Here is an 18,139-nt window from a genome sequence, read left to right on the forward strand (position 1 = left end):
CTTCATTCAGCACTCAGCCATGCAGCGGAACAGCCACGACGCTTGATTCACAACCGCCCGACCCGAACCACAGTCCTGTACACTACCGGCTCCTGAAGCCCATACCACCGTACCCCTCCATCCCGATCAATCTCTTAGAAACCTCCCACGGACCGTCGCAGACCTTTCTTTCCATTCCGCAGGGAAATACAAACAAACATAAACAACAAAGAGGATGGTTGACGACTCGGCTCTGGCCGCCGCGGCCGACATTATACGCTCCCTCGCCACAGACAAAGACGAGCCCGTCTCTCTTCCCTATCAAACAACCACTACACGGATCGAGCTGCCTGGCCGAGACACCCCAGCGAAGCGTGTTCTGGAGACCGAACTCGCCAGATTGTCCCAGAGAGTCGAAGAACTAGAAACAAGAGCTCAGGCCGCAGCCATCTTCCCAACAACCCCCAACGAGACGGCCGACTCGACCGACACCCCCCTGTCCTCCTCGAACGACCAACTTCTTTCGGGGCCCAGCCTGCATCGACAAGGTATACCGGTCGATCCCGGCTGTCATGAAGTTGTACTAACTGATGAAGCCCTGGAGAGCCTGCAGGAAAAAGTACTGGACCAGGAGAAGGGCATCAGCACGGCTAGGCAGGAGATCTGCAGCGTCAGCGCCCAGTTGCTCGAGCAGAAGGAGCTGCAAGAGCAAGCATTCTCCAGAATCGAGCAGGACCGCGTCGCTAGGCTCGAACGGGAACTATGGAAACACCAAAAAGCCAACGAGGCTTTCCAAAAGGCCCTCCGGGAGATTGGCGAAATCGTCACCGCCGTCGCCCGCGGTGACCTCTCCAAGAAGGTCCGCATGAACTCGGTCGAGATGGACCCTGAAATCACCACTTTCAAGAGGACCATCAATACCATGATGGATCAGCTTCAGGTTTTCTCCAGCGAAGTCTCCCGCGTCGCTCGCGAGGTCGGCACCGAGGGCTTGCTCGGTGGTCAGGCTCGCATCGAAGGCGTCGATGGAACTTGGAAGGAGTTAACCGATAACGGTATGTCCGATTCACTCCGGGCTTTTCCAACTCGCCCGTCGTCGTCCCTGGATTAGCTGCAGTACTGACCCGCCGTGTGTAACAGTGAACGTCATGGCCCAAAACTTGACGGATCAAGGTGAGCCTTTTCCTAATATTCCCCTGTCGTTCTTCGAACCCCCTCATCTGACCACCGTTCGTTTGGATAGTGCGTGAGATCGCCTCCGTCACCACAGCCGTCGCGCACGGCGACCTGACGAAGAAGATTGAACGGCCAGCCCGTGGCGAAATCTTGCAGCTTCAGCAGACGATCAACACCATGGTAGACCAGCTGCGGACATTCGCCTCGGAAGTGACGCGCGTGGCTCGCGACGTCGGCACCGAAGGTATTCTGGGTGGCCAGGCCGACGTCGAAGGTGTTAAGGGCATGTGGAACGAATTGACCGTCAACGTAAACGCCATGGCCAACAATTTGACGACCCAGGTGCGCGACATTATCGAGGTGACGACCGCTGTGGCGAAAGGCGACCTCACGCAAAAGGTCCAAGCCGACTGCCGAGGCGAGATCTTCGAGCTAAAGTCGACCATCAACTCCATGGTCGACCAGCTCCAACAGTTCGCCCGCGAAGTCACCAAGATCGCCAGGGAGGTCGGAACCGAAGGCAGGCTGGGTGGCCAGGCCACGGTCCACGATGTCGAAGGGACCTGGCGGGATCTGACCGAAAACGTCAACGGCATGGCCATGAACCTGACGACCCAGGTGCGCGAGATTGCCCGAATCACCACCGCCGTAGCCAAGGGCGACCTCACCAAGAAGATTGGTGTGCCGGTTCAGGGTGAGATGCAGGATCTCAAAAACACCATCAACACCATGGTGGACCGACTCGGCACGTTTGCCTTTGAAGTCAGCAAGGTCGCCAGGGAGGTCGGCACCGACGGAACGCTCGGCGGCCAAGCCAAGGTCGAAAACGTCGAGGGCAAATGGAAGGATCTGACGGAAAACGTGAACACCATGGCTTCCAATCTCACACTGCAAGTGCGGAGCATCTCGACCGTCACCCAAGCTATTGCGAACGGCGAGATGAGTCAAAAGATCGAGGTCGAGGCCTCGGGCGAGATTCGCGTCCTGAAGGAGACCATCAATAACATGGTCGACCGCCTGTCCAACTTTTGTAACGAGGTCCAGAGGGTCGCCAAGGACGTGGGCGTGGACGGAAAGATGGGTGCCCAGGCCGACGTGGCCGGACTGAACGGGCGGTGGAGAGAAATCACGTCCGACGTCAACACCATGGCCAGCAATCTCACGACCCAAGTGCGCGCATTCTCCGACATTACCAACCTTGCCACCGACGGAGATTTCACCAAGCTCGTCGAGGTCGAGGCCTCTGGCGAGATGGACGAGCTCAAGCGCAAGATCAACCAGATGGTGTCGAACCTGCGGGATAGCATCCAGAGGAACACGCAGGCCAGGGAGGCCGCCGAGCTGGCCAACAAGACCAAGTCGGAGTTCCTCGCCAACATGTCGCACGAGATCCGAACGCCCATGAACGGAATCATCGGCATGACCCAGCTGACCCTCGACACCGACCTGACCCAGTATCAGCGAGAGATGTTGAACATTGTCAACAGCTTGGCCAATAGCCTGCTGACCATCATCGACGACATCCTGGATCTGTCCAAGATTGAGGCCAGGCGGATGGTCATCGAGGAGATCCCTTATACGCTCCGAGGCATCGTGTTCAATGCGCTCAAGACGCTGGCCGTCAAGGCCAACGAGAAGTTCCTGGACCTCACATACAGGGTCGACAGCTCGGTGCCCGACCACGTCATTGGCGACCCTTTCCGTCTACGCCAGATCATCCTCAACCTCGTCGGCAATGCCATCAAGTTCACCGAGCACGGCGAGGTCAGCCTGACCATCAAAAAGGCCGACGTGAAGCGCTTCCCCTGCCAGCCGAACCAGTACGCCATCGAGTTTGTGGTGACGGACACGGGCATCGGCATCGCGGAGGACAAGCTGGACCTCATCTTCGATACCTTCCAGCAAGCCGATGGATCCATGACGCGCAAGTTCGGGGGCACCGGACTGGGCCTGTCCATCTCTAAGCGGCTGGTTAAGCTCATGGGAGGTGATTTGTGGGTCAACAGCAACCAGGGCCAGGGGAGCGAGTTCCATTTCACCTGTCGCGTGCGCCTCTGCGAGACGGGGCTCGACTCGATCAGGAAGCAGATCAAGACGTACAAGGGCCACCAGGTCCTCTTTGTCGACAAGGCGCAGACCTCGTACGGCGGCGACATCCGGGAGATGCTGTCGGATATCGGCTTCATCCCCGTCGTCGTCGACTCGGAGAAGAGCCCGATGCTGAAGGGCGTCCGTGGCGCCGCGTCGATGCCGTACGACGTGATCATTGTCGATTCCATCGACACGGCTAGGCGCCTCAGGTCCGTCGACGATTTCAAGTATCTCCCCATCGTGCTCCTGGCGCCCGTGGTCCACGTGAACTTGAAGGCCTGCCTGGACCTCGGCATCACCTCGTACATGACGACGCCTTGCAACCCGATCGACCTGGGCAACGGCATGATTCCGGCGCTGGAGAATCGCGCCACGCCATCGCTCACCGACAATACCAAGTCTTTCGAGATTCTCCTGGCCGAAGACAACCGAGTCAACCAGAGGCTGGCGGTCAAGATCCTCGAAAAGTATCACCACGTCGTCACGGTCGTCGGTAACGGCCTCGAGGCTGTAGACATGGTCAAGAAGAAGAGGTTTGATGTCATTTTGATGGACGTCCAGATGCCCATCATGGTAAGTGGGATTTCCAATGAGGAACAATGAAAGGCCAGGTGCGGCCACCCGTGAGGACCCGATTCACTGACAGGACATGACAGGGAGGCTTCGAGGCAACGGCAAAGATCAGGGAATACGAGAGGAGCGTGGGCCCGCACCGCACGCCCATCATCGCGCTCACAGCGCACGCCATGATGGGTGATCGCGAAAAGTGCATCCAGGCGCAGATGGACGAGTATCTGTCCAAGCCCCTTCAACAGAACCACCTCATCCAGACCATCTTGAAGTGCGCCACCCTGGGTGGGCAACTCCTCGAGAAGAACAGGGAAAAGGAGATGGCCACCAAGTCAAAAGACGCCAAGGCAGCCTCGACTTCTGCACTGCGGCCCCCCCTGGAAAGCAGAGCACTGAGCTCGAGGGAACCATTGGTGGGCGGCCAGAGTGCGGACAGCCCGCCTCTGGTCACACCGGACGCGGAGGACCCCATGGCAAGGGTGCGTAAAATTATTTTTTAGTTCTATTTTTTTTTCCCGATCCTTTTCTTCTCCTCCCTGCACTCTACCCAAAGACAAGTACGGCAGAACCAAAAACTAACTGGCGACCCTGTTTCGGCCGTTATAGTACACGCAGTTCAGATCACATAGCAGCACCTAGGATGAGGCGCCGCGAGGAGAAAAGCGCAAGGGGCGACAGGAGCCGGATGACTCGTCCCGAGGCGAGGACGAGGCATCTCGGAGCCGCAAATGTCCCCGTCTCTGATACGCAGGCACGGCGCAATGGTACGCGGTTGACGTGGAGAACTGCCATTTGCCATGCCGTGCCATTTTCACCGCAGGGGACTACCCTCGTCTCTTGAAGGCCCTCTTCGCGGCACATGTTTTCTGGAACGTTGCCTTCCACCCGCCCATTCGTTCCCGCGACTCCGGTCTGGATGCGCCGTGGTCTTTTGCCCACATCTTTGGAGGGACATATGAGGATGGTTTGGTCGAGCGCGAATTCCTACACAGCACACACGACACACGACACGATACGACATGCATAAACACGACATGCTCAATACGGGGATGGAGCCACTTTTGTAACGACCTTATCAGCTCCATCCCTACCGGGAAGCGACGAAAGACCAGCTCCTATTCACATTCGATTTTCGCTTTGTCGGCATAAGCGTTTTGCATCTCACACTTTAAACACTCTGCTAGAGCATACATACCTTTACACCGCGTTTGTTTGTTTGTTTCTTTGGGGGGATTGGGGCTCTCGCATGAGAGGGGGATTTCGAAGACGGGGAAGATTATGACCTTTTTTTATTCTTATGTCTTTTCTGAGCATTGGAAGGGGGAGGGGACGGTTTGGTTGGTTCCATTTTCCCATCACTTTTGATACCTACTTCGGCTGAACGCCAGGTAACAGATGTGAAAATCCCTCTCGTCGTTCTCTTTCCTGGCCGGTTCGCTGAACGTACTTTTTTTTTGCCATGTAATCCTATCAGCCCCGTTCTGAGACCACCTGGCTTCACACGGACGGCCCCAGGTCGGCCTGCTTCCCGGCGCGTGGGCTTCGCCTTTGGGTTTGACGAGGGGTTGCAGTTGGAAGAGTTTCCGCTCCCTGGTTTAGCCCATGGGGGTCGTAAAGTAGGTGGCCAGAACGGCGCATGATGATTTTTTTCTCTTCTCTTCTCTCTTTTCTTCTTTTTGGGGGTTTTCGAAAGAGGAGATTGGCTTTGAAACAACGGGATGCGAGGTTGGTAGGGTTTATTGTAGAAGACAAGAGAATGGCGAGGAGGATATTTGGGACTTACACGAGATCGCCAGCAACGGGTTCGGTCGGGCGTTTATTGGAGTGGAAGACGGTTCGTCATGTGGAATTCAATACTGAATATATCTCGGTCTGATGTAAAGGCGTTGCCGTCTTCATCGTGCATATTGCGACAAGTCGTGCTCGTGAGTTTAAGGACCAAAGCACGCCTTGAACGACCAGGCGGAATCTGTCTTATTGGCTCTCTACTTGGACGTCTCTTGGTCTTGTGAGAACATGCATCTAGACCACAGGTAGACGTAGCCTTATCGAGCGGCCTAGTCACCGCTTTGACTGTCGGATATGATATGATGTCGCTGGTGTTGATTGAGTGGAATGAGGGATAGGGTCTGAGTGTCGAAGTTACCAGCCACACATACATGTTGGACATGAAGACCGGAATGGCGTTGGAGGAGCCGCACGGCAAGTCAGATTGATGCTCTGTTCTAGTTTTATCATTCCGGCTCTTAATGTCTGTCTGTCTGGCTACTCATGTCTTGACATTGACTCTTGACGTCCGTCGTGGGACTTTGATGTCATGGGATCCCGCGCTTTGGATAGACGAGGGATGATGTCGAGAGACGCTTCAAACACGAATCCCATCCTAGAGATTAACAACAACGTGCAGAGATTTTTCCTTGGCAGGGTGCTCAGGCGTTTTTCCTTGGTTGATTGGTAGCTGTCAGCGAGAAGGCGAAGATGGCCCGATTGCCCCGATCTCGTATACATATCACATCTCATATCCTAAATAATATCAGTAGACTATACGCCTGCCCCGTACAATGACGGGAGTGGGGAACCAGCGGGTACACATCCATCCACCTCATCGCGACATCTCGATCGTATATCATGCTGGAGATCGGGGTTGGTAGGGGCGGCAGAGGGGAGACAAGCTGACATTGTCTCGCCGGGAGTTGTGCCCCCGATTTGCGGCTCGCGCGGAATACGTTGGTTACTCATTCGTCAGTCAGCTCAGCATGTCATCTCGGTGTAACGTCCCAGCTCCGCGGCCTCTGTGCAGAGATCAGACTCGGGGTATTCCAAAACCAAGGACCTGAAAACACCTGAACACAGCCGAGGCAGAAGAGACACGATAACCAGGGACACCTGAAGGGACGGCAACAACCGCAACCCCCAGAATGCGACTCATCTATTGGATATCATCTCTAGTTCCCTTGAATGTCCACGGGACCTCACCAGCCGCCATAGTGTCATGGGCCATATCTAAGTGTACTGGGTCCCACGCCTTGGGGCAATACGACTTATGGAGTGAGCCAAGACAATGGTAATGCTGGAAAGGCCAACGTTCTATGTCCCCTTGCCGGCACGGGCGTCTGCAACCTTCGAGACCCCATTGCCCTCTTCCTTTGTGTTCTCTGTATTCGTCTCCTGGTCAGGCCCTGCAGGTTGTTGGCCCTCGGTGTCTAGAGCAGCGAGCTGGGCTCGAATGGACTCTGGATCGGCGACGCCGGCAAGAAGTTCGTCGAGCTTGTTCTCGAGTTTGGACAGGTTGGCCTCGAGCTCGGCCGCCGCTTGTTCACCTCTGGGAAGACATGGGCTGTTAGTCGGGTGATGGGTGGGGTGGGTTAGGTTTTGAATAATGGCACAGGCCCCCTCTGCCCACTAAGGCGGGAGGGGGTCCTGGCCTGGCCTGGGCCGGCCTGGCCACTGGGACGCAGGCAGGCACATGAGCAGGAATTTTTCCATTTCCAGGGCTAGACAGAATGCATTACAACCAAGGTCGAGATGCAAGACATTGGAAAGAGAGATCCCCGGGATACGTTTTGGGGTTGCAGTCCGGAAGCGGGGCCGGGGCACGATCGGCACGTCCCGAGCAGAAGATGGCCTCCCAGACGGTGGACAAAATGAGTAACAAAGTACATAGCAGCCAGCCGACGTCCTTGGAAGCGGCGATAGTTGGGATAGCCCAAGCACGACTGACTGATCGCCATAACTGGCCAGAAGCCAAAGTGAGATGGGGACCAGGCCCTTAATGCGTTATCGTCGTGAGGAGGGCAAAGGCAAGGCGTCTCGACCGTCTGATAGGTCTCCAGCTAAACCACGCATGGTAGGAGCTGCACTCGTCCGGTCGATGAAAGAGGGAATGAGGAGACGCATTGAGGTTCGGTTGGCGCAGGCAATGCACTAGACGTCCCTTTCCGAGATCGTTGCTCTGCGACAGGTTGTTGGACAGAACAAAGAGCTGGCGCTTCGATGGCCGGTTTGAAGCTCAAGAGGGAGCTGAAAAAAAGGCCCTAAAGCGAGGATGGCCATTGTCGTTTGGGCATGTCGCTCGAAGAGTGGGAACCATGAAATTGCCATGATCGACGTATGGGGAAATCGAACTAGCGGACAAAGCCGAGAGGGACAAAGATGGCATTTTGCAAATACCTAATCCGGTTTCATGATTTGGCTGGGCTGGCTGGCTCGGATCCGCAAAAGGGTGTCGTCGATTTGTGACAGCGGACACGCCACGCCGCATGAGGCTATAAACGGGCCTGGCGGTGCCGGGACGGTGAACCTGTCGTACGCAGCACACCCCTGGTGTGTCGCATTCGCATTCGCCTCAACCGTCCTTAGCACCGCTCAGTGTGTCATTTGGTCGGGTGGCCAGGACCGATGATGGGAATGGGTAGAGGGAGTGATGACGATGATAATAAGAAGAAAAAAAAAGGAGAAAAAAAGAGACAAAAAGAGAGAAAAAAAAGGAAAAAAAAAAGGAGAAGGCTTCCAACCAACCCCTTACCTGGCAATCTCGTTGTACGCCTAGAACGAGAAAACCAACCACGTTAGCTAGAGCACCAAATTCGAAAAGATGAAGGCCAAGCCAGCAGAAAGAGGAAGAATCGGTTGCATGCGGGTAAAGCCCCCGATCGTCAGAATGTTCGTATGAGATTCAGGTCCCAGTACCTTCGCAGGCCTAGGGACGCTGTTGGAATCCAATATCCAATGCAGCCAAGAGTGCAGCGCAAGAGGCCACCCGACGACTGCAGGTGAGGTCAAGCCACGACAGCCCAGACCTCGACATATCATCCGATTCTTGCATTGCCCAGCGTCCACTAAGGACAATGGAGGAAATAAATGGGGAGGGGATGGATAAGGGGCGTGAATGTAGCGTCCGCACGAAGTACGGATTTAGAGACGCGCGTCAGGGTACTTGAGGAAAAAAAGGGGTGGGGGGGAGGGGTTCCCGATGGGAAGGAGCGACGATAAGGGTCTTGGACGTTGTACGCATGTGATACACCGAAAGATCGGGAATGGGACTGGGGAAGCGGTCGGGGATGGGAATTCAAGAGCATTTTGCAGATGAGCGTGGAAAACGGGGAGACGGGGAGAGGGAGAAGACGTAGAAAAACTCAGACGAAACAACATGACCATAGCATAAGAATTCTCGCATGTACATACTTGTGCAAAATCGTTGGCATTGACGTTCGTGTTGTCGGTGGGAGGAGGCCCACCGGTCGGGGAGCCGGACTCGAGCTCCTTCGAGTACGCCATGAGCTAGGTAACGTCGCCGTGGGGGCCCGGTTCCTTTTGGTCGGGGTTTCGCTCCAAGACGCTGACAAACAAAAGTGAGGCGGTAAAGGCGGATGGACGGGAATCGGAACTCTCTCGACAGAGCCAGGCCAGAAACGAAATGGGCCCCGTCAAGGCGTTGTTGACTGGACTGGGGGTGTGAGGATGTTCTGGAACGGCGTGGGCGAATGGATTCAGCTTTTCGAACGAGTCCGCTAAAGGCCAGAGGACGTGGGAAATGAGTAGAATGGATCGAGTTGTCGGGGTTGGGCGGGAAGCAGATAGATCGGGTCTATCGAACGTGCCGCAGTTCTGTAGAACCAGCGATGAGCAAAAGGTTGAGTTGTACGAAGATGAATAGACTCATGAGAATAATCGGTAGAAGGGACGAAAGGTACGGTCATCACACATTACATAAGCGCGGTGGGGATAACCCACTCACACACTCAAATCAAAGGGTCTTAGTGGTCATTTCGACACATCTTTTCAACAATCCGACAGCTCGGATCGTCTAGTTGGTTAGGATGATGCATTGTGGTTATTACTACAATACTGCATTGACGGCAGTTCGAATCCGCCTCCGAGCATTTATTTTTGCGTTTTCAGTCTTTTTTTGTAACTCGTTTCTTTCACCACGCAGTCATGTTTCTTTAGTGTGTATACATTTACTTCTTTTGCCCTCGCCTTTTTTTTTCCCCGCTCATTGGCGACGATGTTATCTATCGTATGTTGTTCTCATAACCAAATCACTCCAACCACCGTCCCAATGCACCCTGATAACAACTAGCGATGCACTAAAAAAAAAAAACAAAGAGGAGACCTATTCTATCGTAAGCGCTCGGCTAGGCCTGGCCGAGCAGGGAACGCCCGTCCGTTGCTCTCCAGAAAAAGCAGGAAAAGCCGACAGGAGCGACCGGATCGGGAGTGAAAACGGGGCTGGGGAAACGGGATATCACGTCGCAACGCCCCTCAGGGGAGACCGTAGTCGGGCAGTCGGTTACTTGTGGTGTACAACGCACTTCAATTCAACGTGGACTTGACCTCCACGGCCTCTGTATTTTCGTCTTCCAAGCAGTCGTACCTATCTATCTACGTTATAGGTAGTCACTGGGCAAAAGCTCTGGGAAATAGGTAGTTGTACAGTAGAGGTCGCATACTTTGAAAGTTTCCATGTTCTACAACGTACAAACAAACCTAGGTACCCAAGTAGCTACCTAGGTACCTGCCTTACGGTGGTCACTCCTTTGTGATTGGTGATCGGGGTGGGTCATGCATGGTACCATATAACCCCTGTTTTATTGTGTTTAAGGTACTTTCGCGGTTTACCCTTTTAGGAAATTCAAAAAGGTTCGAGAAACATACCTTTACTAATAGCACCTATATATATAATATATAACGTATTCGTACGTTATATATTATCCTGGATCCGATTCTAATCCCTAGTTAGTATCAGGTTCGAATAGCGAAATATCAGCTAAAATATCTGTCCGGTCCTCGAGCAGTCCCAAAAAGAGAAGAAGGTCGAGGGTAAGGACAAGAGCAAGGACGAGGGCAAGGACGATATCAGTTACGTCAATACCGCGTTAAGGAGCTACAAGTTAGACTGATAGGGTACTTAGTCCCCCTTGTTTAGTACATCTAAACCCCTGTATTCTATATAGAAAATGCCTTCTTTTGATGTACCTACTTGTACTCTATCCTCTTATTGTCGCGATACTATTGGTGTATTTGGATCCGCAAGTACACCACACACAATTAAACAGGGGTTAGAGGGTACGTACTATGTAATCATCATGCCGTCCATCTCGATCCAGCTGGACAAGGTCGGAGCCGAGAGGAACTTAGGAGAGAGGGTACATCCCGTATGCAGTTCATAATACGTACACGAGTCGTCACTCTACAGTTAAGAAGTACTATTACTAGCATTGCCCCTATTCCCATTCATCGACCCATCTATCCCTTTCCAAATCCTCCCGCGTGGTTTCCCATGGGCGAAATCGCACTTTGCCATTTCCCAGCCCTTCCCATTCCCATTCCCCTAGGTCCTCGGCGGCCCCCCTGCGCTTCCTGGTCCCGGCTCCACTACTTCTCCACTTTACCAGAGCAGTGGGATATGGGAAAGTGGAAATCTGACCATTATTCTGTCATCGTGCCTTGCGTGTCACCGTTTTAAAAGTGCGTTGCTGCGGGTTCCATTCCGCGCGCTGCGGAGTCGTACTTGGCGGCCTTGTGCCCAACTCCCCGAAGCCGAGAAGCGACGAATGCTTTTTTTGGACCTTTTTTTATTTGCATTTCTTCAATGACATTTCGATGCCTCATGGGATGGGAGACCCAAAACCGATGAGGTTTTCCATCGATATGTATCAGGTACCATCGAAATCAACACGCTTTTCCAATCATCTGCGTTTTCCTCTTCTCAGCTGTCCGTAAAGTAAAAGGCTCGTATAGGATATTTCTTGCCGGCTTTTGTCGTAGCTGGTTCGTCTCGACCTGCTTAGGACGGGGATGTCCATGGAGGCCAGTGGCCTACTAACTTTCATCTCCAACCCGTATCTGGCATTGTGACTCGAGCTAGGCATTGAAGTGCTACTCGTGAGAAGAAAATGGGAGATCATGAAACGCCCTTGGCACTCTTCCACAAGCTTTTCAACGAGACACCAAGAAACCCGTAGCGCACAGGGGTCCTCGTCCTTGGCTTGGCCCAGCCTCGCAGGCAAGCCCACCTGCCGCCAGACAGCCAACTGCGACATCGCGGATCTGCGACGCGATATTCATGTTCCGAGTATGAACGTAATGTATGTACGTACGAAGTATGCACCCGCCTCCACGGCCAAGCCATCGTTGGATAGCCCTACCCACTTGGACTGGGGAGATCTCGGGAGATTGGGGCGACGAGCACTCTGCTCTCAAACAACACCCCTAGGTGCTTTTGGCGGTATTCTGGTTAATCACGTCGAGGGCGTGAACTAGTAGTGTACACATGTAGAAGGGTGCTTTGTCTCAAGCAAAGCCTGGCCGCCTCAGTCGCACAAAGTAGATTACGGGGAAAAGTAGGTCCGGGACCCCAACCCATCACGCTGAGTGTTGCGAGCCGCCGAAGAGTCAAGGTAAGAAGTAGGTATGTACTTTTATAGAAAAGTATGTACCTACATAGGCAAGTACTTAATTCAGTAAGGTACCTACGCCGTACGTTGTAGGTAGGCAACAGGATAACGCCACCCCGCGCATACAACGTACCGGAGGGGAAAGATTCGCTAGCGCTGGAATACTTCGTACAAAATAAAGAGGCTGTCACGCCTACTGGTTCTTTTTGCGACGGGAAAAAGGCGACCAGCATCGACCTTTTGCACCGCGATCGAGCATGGGTAATGCTCGCTCACTCTTCCACCGCCATTTAGCTAAGGAGGATGGGAAAGATGGAGGGAAAATGTCATTTCCTGCTGGGCACTGCTCAACTCCCATGACCATCTCATCGCTGAGATCGAAGATGGAGATACGAAGTACGAAGTATGCCACTCAAAATAAACATGTACTTCGTACATATACGTTGTATATGTGCATGTCACAAGTGTCCCCCTTTTCAGCTTGATTGGGTGACGGACGTTTTCACTTGTTTGTGCTGTTTCTTGTAAATGGGCAAATAGTATAGATATTCCATACATGCATTGAAACGGCCGGACTGTTCGATATCTAAATGCTTGGGGTAGCGGTGTTTTGTCCGCAAGTTGTGAGCAGGCCCTGATGTTTCTAGTGTACATAATTACTTCGTACGACGTATTTCGCTCGACCATCGACGGCGAGCTCGTGTCTTTGCCAGTACATACACTACTGTCCGTCTCAGTGGTACAGTAAGGTCGTGCCAAGGAAAAGCGGGAGGGCGGCATTTATCCTTGACCTTCTAGGGGAGTAGAGACTGGGGTCTGTGGGGCTATGACACATGTGCGGAGCTTCCCAAGGACAATGCCGAAGTGTATGTACGTTGTACCTGCTGGCCGATAGCTACCCTTATACTATAGCATATATACATATAACGTATATATATATATATATATATATATATATTCGTACGGTACTTAGTATAATAAATTAGTAGACTTATATCTAGCGAAACAGCTAATATAAATATCTAATGCCTTCGATATATCGTATATAGGTATTATATAATTTAATAAGAGAAGACGGTTAATCCTTTTATAATAGCGGTTTATAGCTCCTAAATCGCTTTAGTAAGGCATAAAGGCTCCACTATTTTACTATCTAGACATTATTCTTTCCTTTCGTGCCGGTATTCCCCCGAGTAAGCCCGCGTCTGTCTATACGTTGTACCAATGTACTTCGATAGGTACGCACCTCCTCTCATTCTTTGGCCCACCCCCTTTACTTTATGCAGATTCGCTCATTGGTAATTACCTCATTCGCTTGAATTGGTACTGCCATTGCACAAGCCGTCTTTTCGCTCAGGTCGCCGTCTGTTCGGTCTTGCGTTTTGAACGTGCCAGATGTGAATCCCCCTGTCTTGCTCCTCTGAACAGCTGCATATTTGGTGTCGACTATGCTCTGTGCGAAGCATGGAGTCCCGTGTCCTGTCAAAAGCCTCTTCCACTGAATTACCACCACGGAAGACGTGCACCTTAGTGAATGGCGCTTGCCTCTCTCTCTTTTTCCTTCTCTCTCTCACTCTCTTCATTTTTCTCTCCCAATCGGCACAGACAGCACTGGACAAGGGGGGCCTAGGACCCGGTCCGCCGAGTCGAATCCCGGAAGCAGTACATACATCAACTCGCTACTGCCCTCAGCTCCAGCGACTTGAGTACATACCCTCGTTCATTCCTCGCCACTGTCCATTCGTGCTTCGCCTTATCGCCGCTGCGTTGCAAGATTAGGCCGACCTCACTTGTCGAATCAAATCAACTGCGCCCGGGCCAATAACCTCCGCTCTTCTGGTCTCTTCTGGTCTTTCGAGGCGACGCGCTAGTGGGTAAGTCGAGGAACCCCTTCTTCATCTTTCGGTGTGTCGTTCCTTGGGAATAAAATAAAAAAAAGGGGGGGGAGGGGTGGGTTGCCGTTGATCGTACTCGATCTAAAGCTTGCCTCCCCATTTCTTGTACCTTTTGGTTTTCCACCAACCTGCGTCCCACAACTAGCCACTTGGCGTGCTCATGTCATCGAGATCTCGATTTGGCAGCCTCGCCTCCCAATCAACCCGACCTCTAATATACACCCAAGTCATTCCGAATAGGACTCTTCGTTGACCGTTACCTCCCCCATAGACCCAACTTCGCTTCAAAACACGCCACACTCTCGAACTGCCGTTATACAATAACTGCACCAGGCTTCACGGCAGTCTCCGATTTTTTTTTGTCACCAGGCGGCAGAGAAGTTCTTCATCCATCACTCCGTCTTCGCTCTGCCGTGACGTGAATCGCGACAACCTCCGGAGGTCAACATCGACAGTCTCCAGCATCCCGACCTGCGTGAACAAACAAAACAACCGCCAAACCTCATGACGATCGACCTAGACGTATATCATCTCGGGCTGTTTCCATCTTCAGAGTTGTTCGATCCATAAGTAGCGAGGCGACCCCAGCGAACGACCCTTCTCGTCATACGAAAGCGCATAAACCAGAAAAGACCGTTGAGCTGCGTGACCCGACCGTACAGCTGGCCTCGGCCCTTAGTACCCGGTCAAACTTCTTTGCTCGTCCACGGCCGGAAATCAATTTAACAAGTTGCGGAGGAGGTGGATCGGCTTGATTCGTACTGATCATTGTCGTCCGTGGGAAGATCGGCCCGACCGCCTGCATGGCACAAAACCTGGAACCCCTCTTCGCGGAGCTGGGTATCTCCCAGTACCTAGTCTCTTTCCTCGAACAGGGCTTCGACACATGGGAGACCATTCTAGACATCACCGAGTCAGACCTGTGAGTTTCCGTTGTCCCAGTGGTGTCCTTGTTGGCGGGGTTGGGGGGCGCAAGGGAGGCTGGCGGTGGCCGGAATTGTGTATCTTGCGTGCTAATGTCAGTGTGCACAGCGATGTTTTAGGCGTGAAACTCGGACATCGAAGAGTATGTTGTGCTATTCTTCCGATCAAGTCGACACGGAAATTTCTGACGGGAAACGTAGAAACTCCAGAGGCGTATTGCCAATTCCAGAGGCCATGCACCGGGAGCTGCGCTGGTATCGGCGACAGTGTCCGGGCCAGACGACACCAAATCAGAGACGTGGAGGCAGGAGGCTGTGCGATCTGATGGGAAGGAAGTCGCCGTCGTCACTAAGCGTAAATACCGGCGCCATCCCAAGGTAGGAGACTGCCGCTCATGTTTATCCCTGGTAGCCTTTTTTTTGGTTAACCTGGTCCTAGGCAGACGAGAACGCTCCCGAACGTCCACCGTCGGCCTACGTGCTCTTCTCGAACAGTAAGTTAAACGCCGACATGGATGAGACTTTTGAATCCCCCACCAGTTGCTGACGGTCGTAGAAATGCGCGATGATCTGAAAGGGCGAAATTTGACCTTTACGGAAATTGCCAAGTTGGTGGGTGAGCATTGGCAGAGCTTATCCCCGGCCGAGAAAGAGCCGTATGAGACGCAGGCGATGAATGCGAAGGAGAAATACAACAAAGCCCTGGCCGAGTATAGAAAGACGCCCGAATACAGGAAATATGCACAGTACCTACATGATTTCAAGCAAAAACAAGCAAGCCAAAACAAAGGTAGGTTACTGCCCAGGTCCGAAGCTTCTTGTTGTGAGGGCTTTTCGTGATTTGTGGGTTCGTGGCGGAGTCCAGCGCGCTGACTTGGAAGGTTGCAAAAGCCAAGGATGCGTCCAAACGTCTGAAGCTAGAGGCTGGCGCAAGGTCGCACCATCATGGTGGTAAGACCGGCGGGACGTCCACGTCAACGTCCACGTCCAACAGCGCAAGCGGCACAGGCAGTGGGAGCGATGGGCATGTCGGGATCGATACGCCGCTCGTCCACAAGCAGCATCAGGTGCGATCATCCATGGCGGACGGCCACGTAGCTTCCACAGTGCCTGCTGCGGGCATGGCGCACCAGCATGGTGTCGAGGAGTTGGTGCACTCGCCCGCCAGCACACAATTCGATCCGGATCCGCCCCTGGCACAAGGCAGCCCTCGCAGCACACATAGCCATAGTCGACGACCGACGTGGTGCAACAGCCCGGCGAGTACCGAAAGCAACGCGCAACTTCACCTGCCCTCCTTTTCGGATATGTTCAACGATAGGCCGGCGGTGACGTGTGGCGTGGGCACGACGTCCGATAGCGGCGGATTTACCGGGTTTGGACAGGGTGGACAAGGCCAACAAGGCCAACCGACACAGCTTCCGCCACCGCCGCACCAGCTGCCGCATCAGCACGTCCGCCCAGCGCTGAGGCACGAGACGTCTTCGATTGGTAGCGCGGGCTCGTCCGGCTCCATGTTTTCGTATCAGAGAACTCCTAGCGAAGCGTCTCTGCCGATCCACGCGTTGTTGTCGAGCAGGAACGGTTCGGACTCGGGGTACGAAGCGCAGCATGCTCCGTATGTCGGACAACAGCCGGTGATACCGGGTCACCAGTTTCCATTCCCGGCTCTCGCGTACGGTGTCCCCGTCCCCGCCGCGGTCTCCGGTGCTTCTGGCCTCATGAATGGTGGCCATGGCAGTAGCCACGATAGCCATGGTCATGATAGCCACGATAGTAACCATGGCACAGCAAGCGTGCAAACCGACCGACCGATGGGTCAACAACGACCCCTGCTGTCAGGACTGCATCACATGTCGTCGAATTCATCGAGGGCTACGGACGCGTCGCACGAGTCGCATGCATCATCACATACATCGCTAAGCACGCACGACAACGGTGGCATTAGCAACATGGACACTCATAGGAAGAGCAAAGATGGTTACGACGGGATGAACGCTCTTCTGAGGGCAGGGGAAATTGTTGGACGACGGGGGGAGTAATCGTACCTGTGTAAGGAAAAGATGAAGAAGGAAAGAAAAAGAGGAAGAGAAGAAGAAGAAGAAGAGAAAGAATCTGGTCATGGGTATATAAGAGTCAAAAGGTCGCAACGGAATACCCCTTTGTCATTTTGGCAGGCTGTCAGGGTTTCTTGCCATTTGGATTTTCACTAGGTGTTATCATGGTGGCGTCTCCCAGAAGTTATGGAACACTTTCGCTTGCAGTGAACGGTCTGGTCTTCGTGCTGTCTGCTGTGCGTGAGAGTACTGACTGTACGAAGTCTTTGGGTTGAGGAAGAAGATGCGAGGAGGACGAGATGGATGGTGCCCGCGAGAGAAACTGGGTCTCTGGGGGAAAACAAAGCATTGGGGGTTAGGTGTACCATATTTACCAGACGACAGACAGGACAGTATGGAGGAGGTGCGGTGCAGCTGCCCCTGGTCTGTGCCTGCCGCCTGTGGGCGATGACATTATGACGAAAGAATGACGGAGGGGGCGGCCAGGGTAGCGAGTTTCCCACGCTTGCCCCGCCTGATGTTACTCCATAAAGACCCCTTTTTGGAGACATGCACATTATTGGCTGTACTTATCGAGTACCGTACCCGAAGGGGTTCAGATCAGCCACACACGTGTCGAGTTTGTACGTGACGCGTCTCAACTGCTCTTCCCTCAACACCAAAAGACTGCAGCAATCGGTTTTGCCCTTGACTCCGGAGGTAGAGCATTCACTTATGTGTACAGTGTGTCATAGGCTCCCTACATATAAACTTATATATATACATTACACTTATCTGAGTACTCTAAAGCTATCTATATTCAGCACATTCAAGTCCAAGCGCGCGTGATATTCTACTTCGTAATTACACAAGGTATAGAAGTCGCTGTACGGTACACTTGCTCGACCCACTGTACCTACAAACTGTACGAAGCATGTACGCAGTCAGTACCTGCAATGTGCCTAGTAACGGAGTACCTAAGACGATTGGGTACTTAGGTATTGAAAAGATGGCAGGAGATAATGCGTGGTACCTAGGTACCTTATACAACATGGCAACACGGTGCTCGC

At 53.2% G+C, this 18,139-nt stretch overlaps 3 protein-coding genes and 1 non-coding gene across 4 annotated transcripts; 3 read left to right on the forward strand and 1 right to left on the reverse strand.

Annotated features, from left to right (window-relative positions):
• Nucleotides 1–214: 214 nt before the first annotated feature.
• ACRALDRAFT_2042493 (uncharacterized protein) lies at nt 215–4,455 on the forward strand (the record flags this gene model as incomplete). Its single annotated transcript, XM_071021256.1, has 5 exons — nt 215–1,034; nt 1,120–1,152; nt 1,223–3,819; nt 3,903–4,295; nt 4,423–4,455. The coding sequence occupies 5 exons, from the start codon at nt 215–217 to the stop codon at nt 4,453–4,455; spliced, it is 3,876 nt and encodes a 1,291-aa protein (XP_070875378.1).
• Nucleotides 4,456–6,668: 2,213 nt separating this feature from the next.
• Nucleotides 6,669–9,466, reverse strand: ACRALDRAFT_1063680 (uncharacterized protein). Its single transcript, XM_071016838.1, has 3 exons — nt 9,001–9,466; nt 8,342–8,361; nt 6,669–7,138 (listed from the first exon to the last, which is right to left on the reverse strand). The coding sequence occupies exons 1-3, from the start codon at nt 9,091–9,093 to the stop codon at nt 6,904–6,906; spliced, it is 348 nt and encodes a 115-aa protein (XP_070875379.1). The 5' UTR covers nt 9,094–9,466; the 3' UTR covers nt 6,669–6,903.
• Nucleotides 9,467–9,611: 145 nt separating this feature from the next.
• Nucleotides 9,612–9,698, forward strand: ACRALDRAFT_t161. Its single transcript has one exon. It is a non-coding gene; the product is annotated as a tRNA-His (tRNA).
• Nucleotides 9,699–14,910: 5,212 nt separating this feature from the next.
• ACRALDRAFT_2105276 (uncharacterized protein) lies at nt 14,911–15,873 on the forward strand (the record flags this gene model as incomplete). Its single annotated transcript, XM_071023235.1, has 5 exons — nt 14,911–15,032; nt 15,143–15,176; nt 15,235–15,411; nt 15,473–15,527; nt 15,590–15,873. Coding segments are annotated over 5 exons (672 nt in total), but the record flags the coding sequence as incomplete, so codon positions are not given.
• Nucleotides 15,874–18,139: the final 2,266 nt, after the last annotated feature.

This window comes from Sodiomyces alcalophilus, assembly GCF_042370955.1.
Source record: "Sodiomyces alcalophilus JCM 7366 unplaced genomic scaffold ACRALscaffold_4, whole genome shotgun sequence".
Taxonomy (NCBI): Eukaryota; Fungi; Ascomycota; class Sordariomycetes; order Glomerellales; family Plectosphaerellaceae; genus Sodiomyces; species Sodiomyces alcalophilus.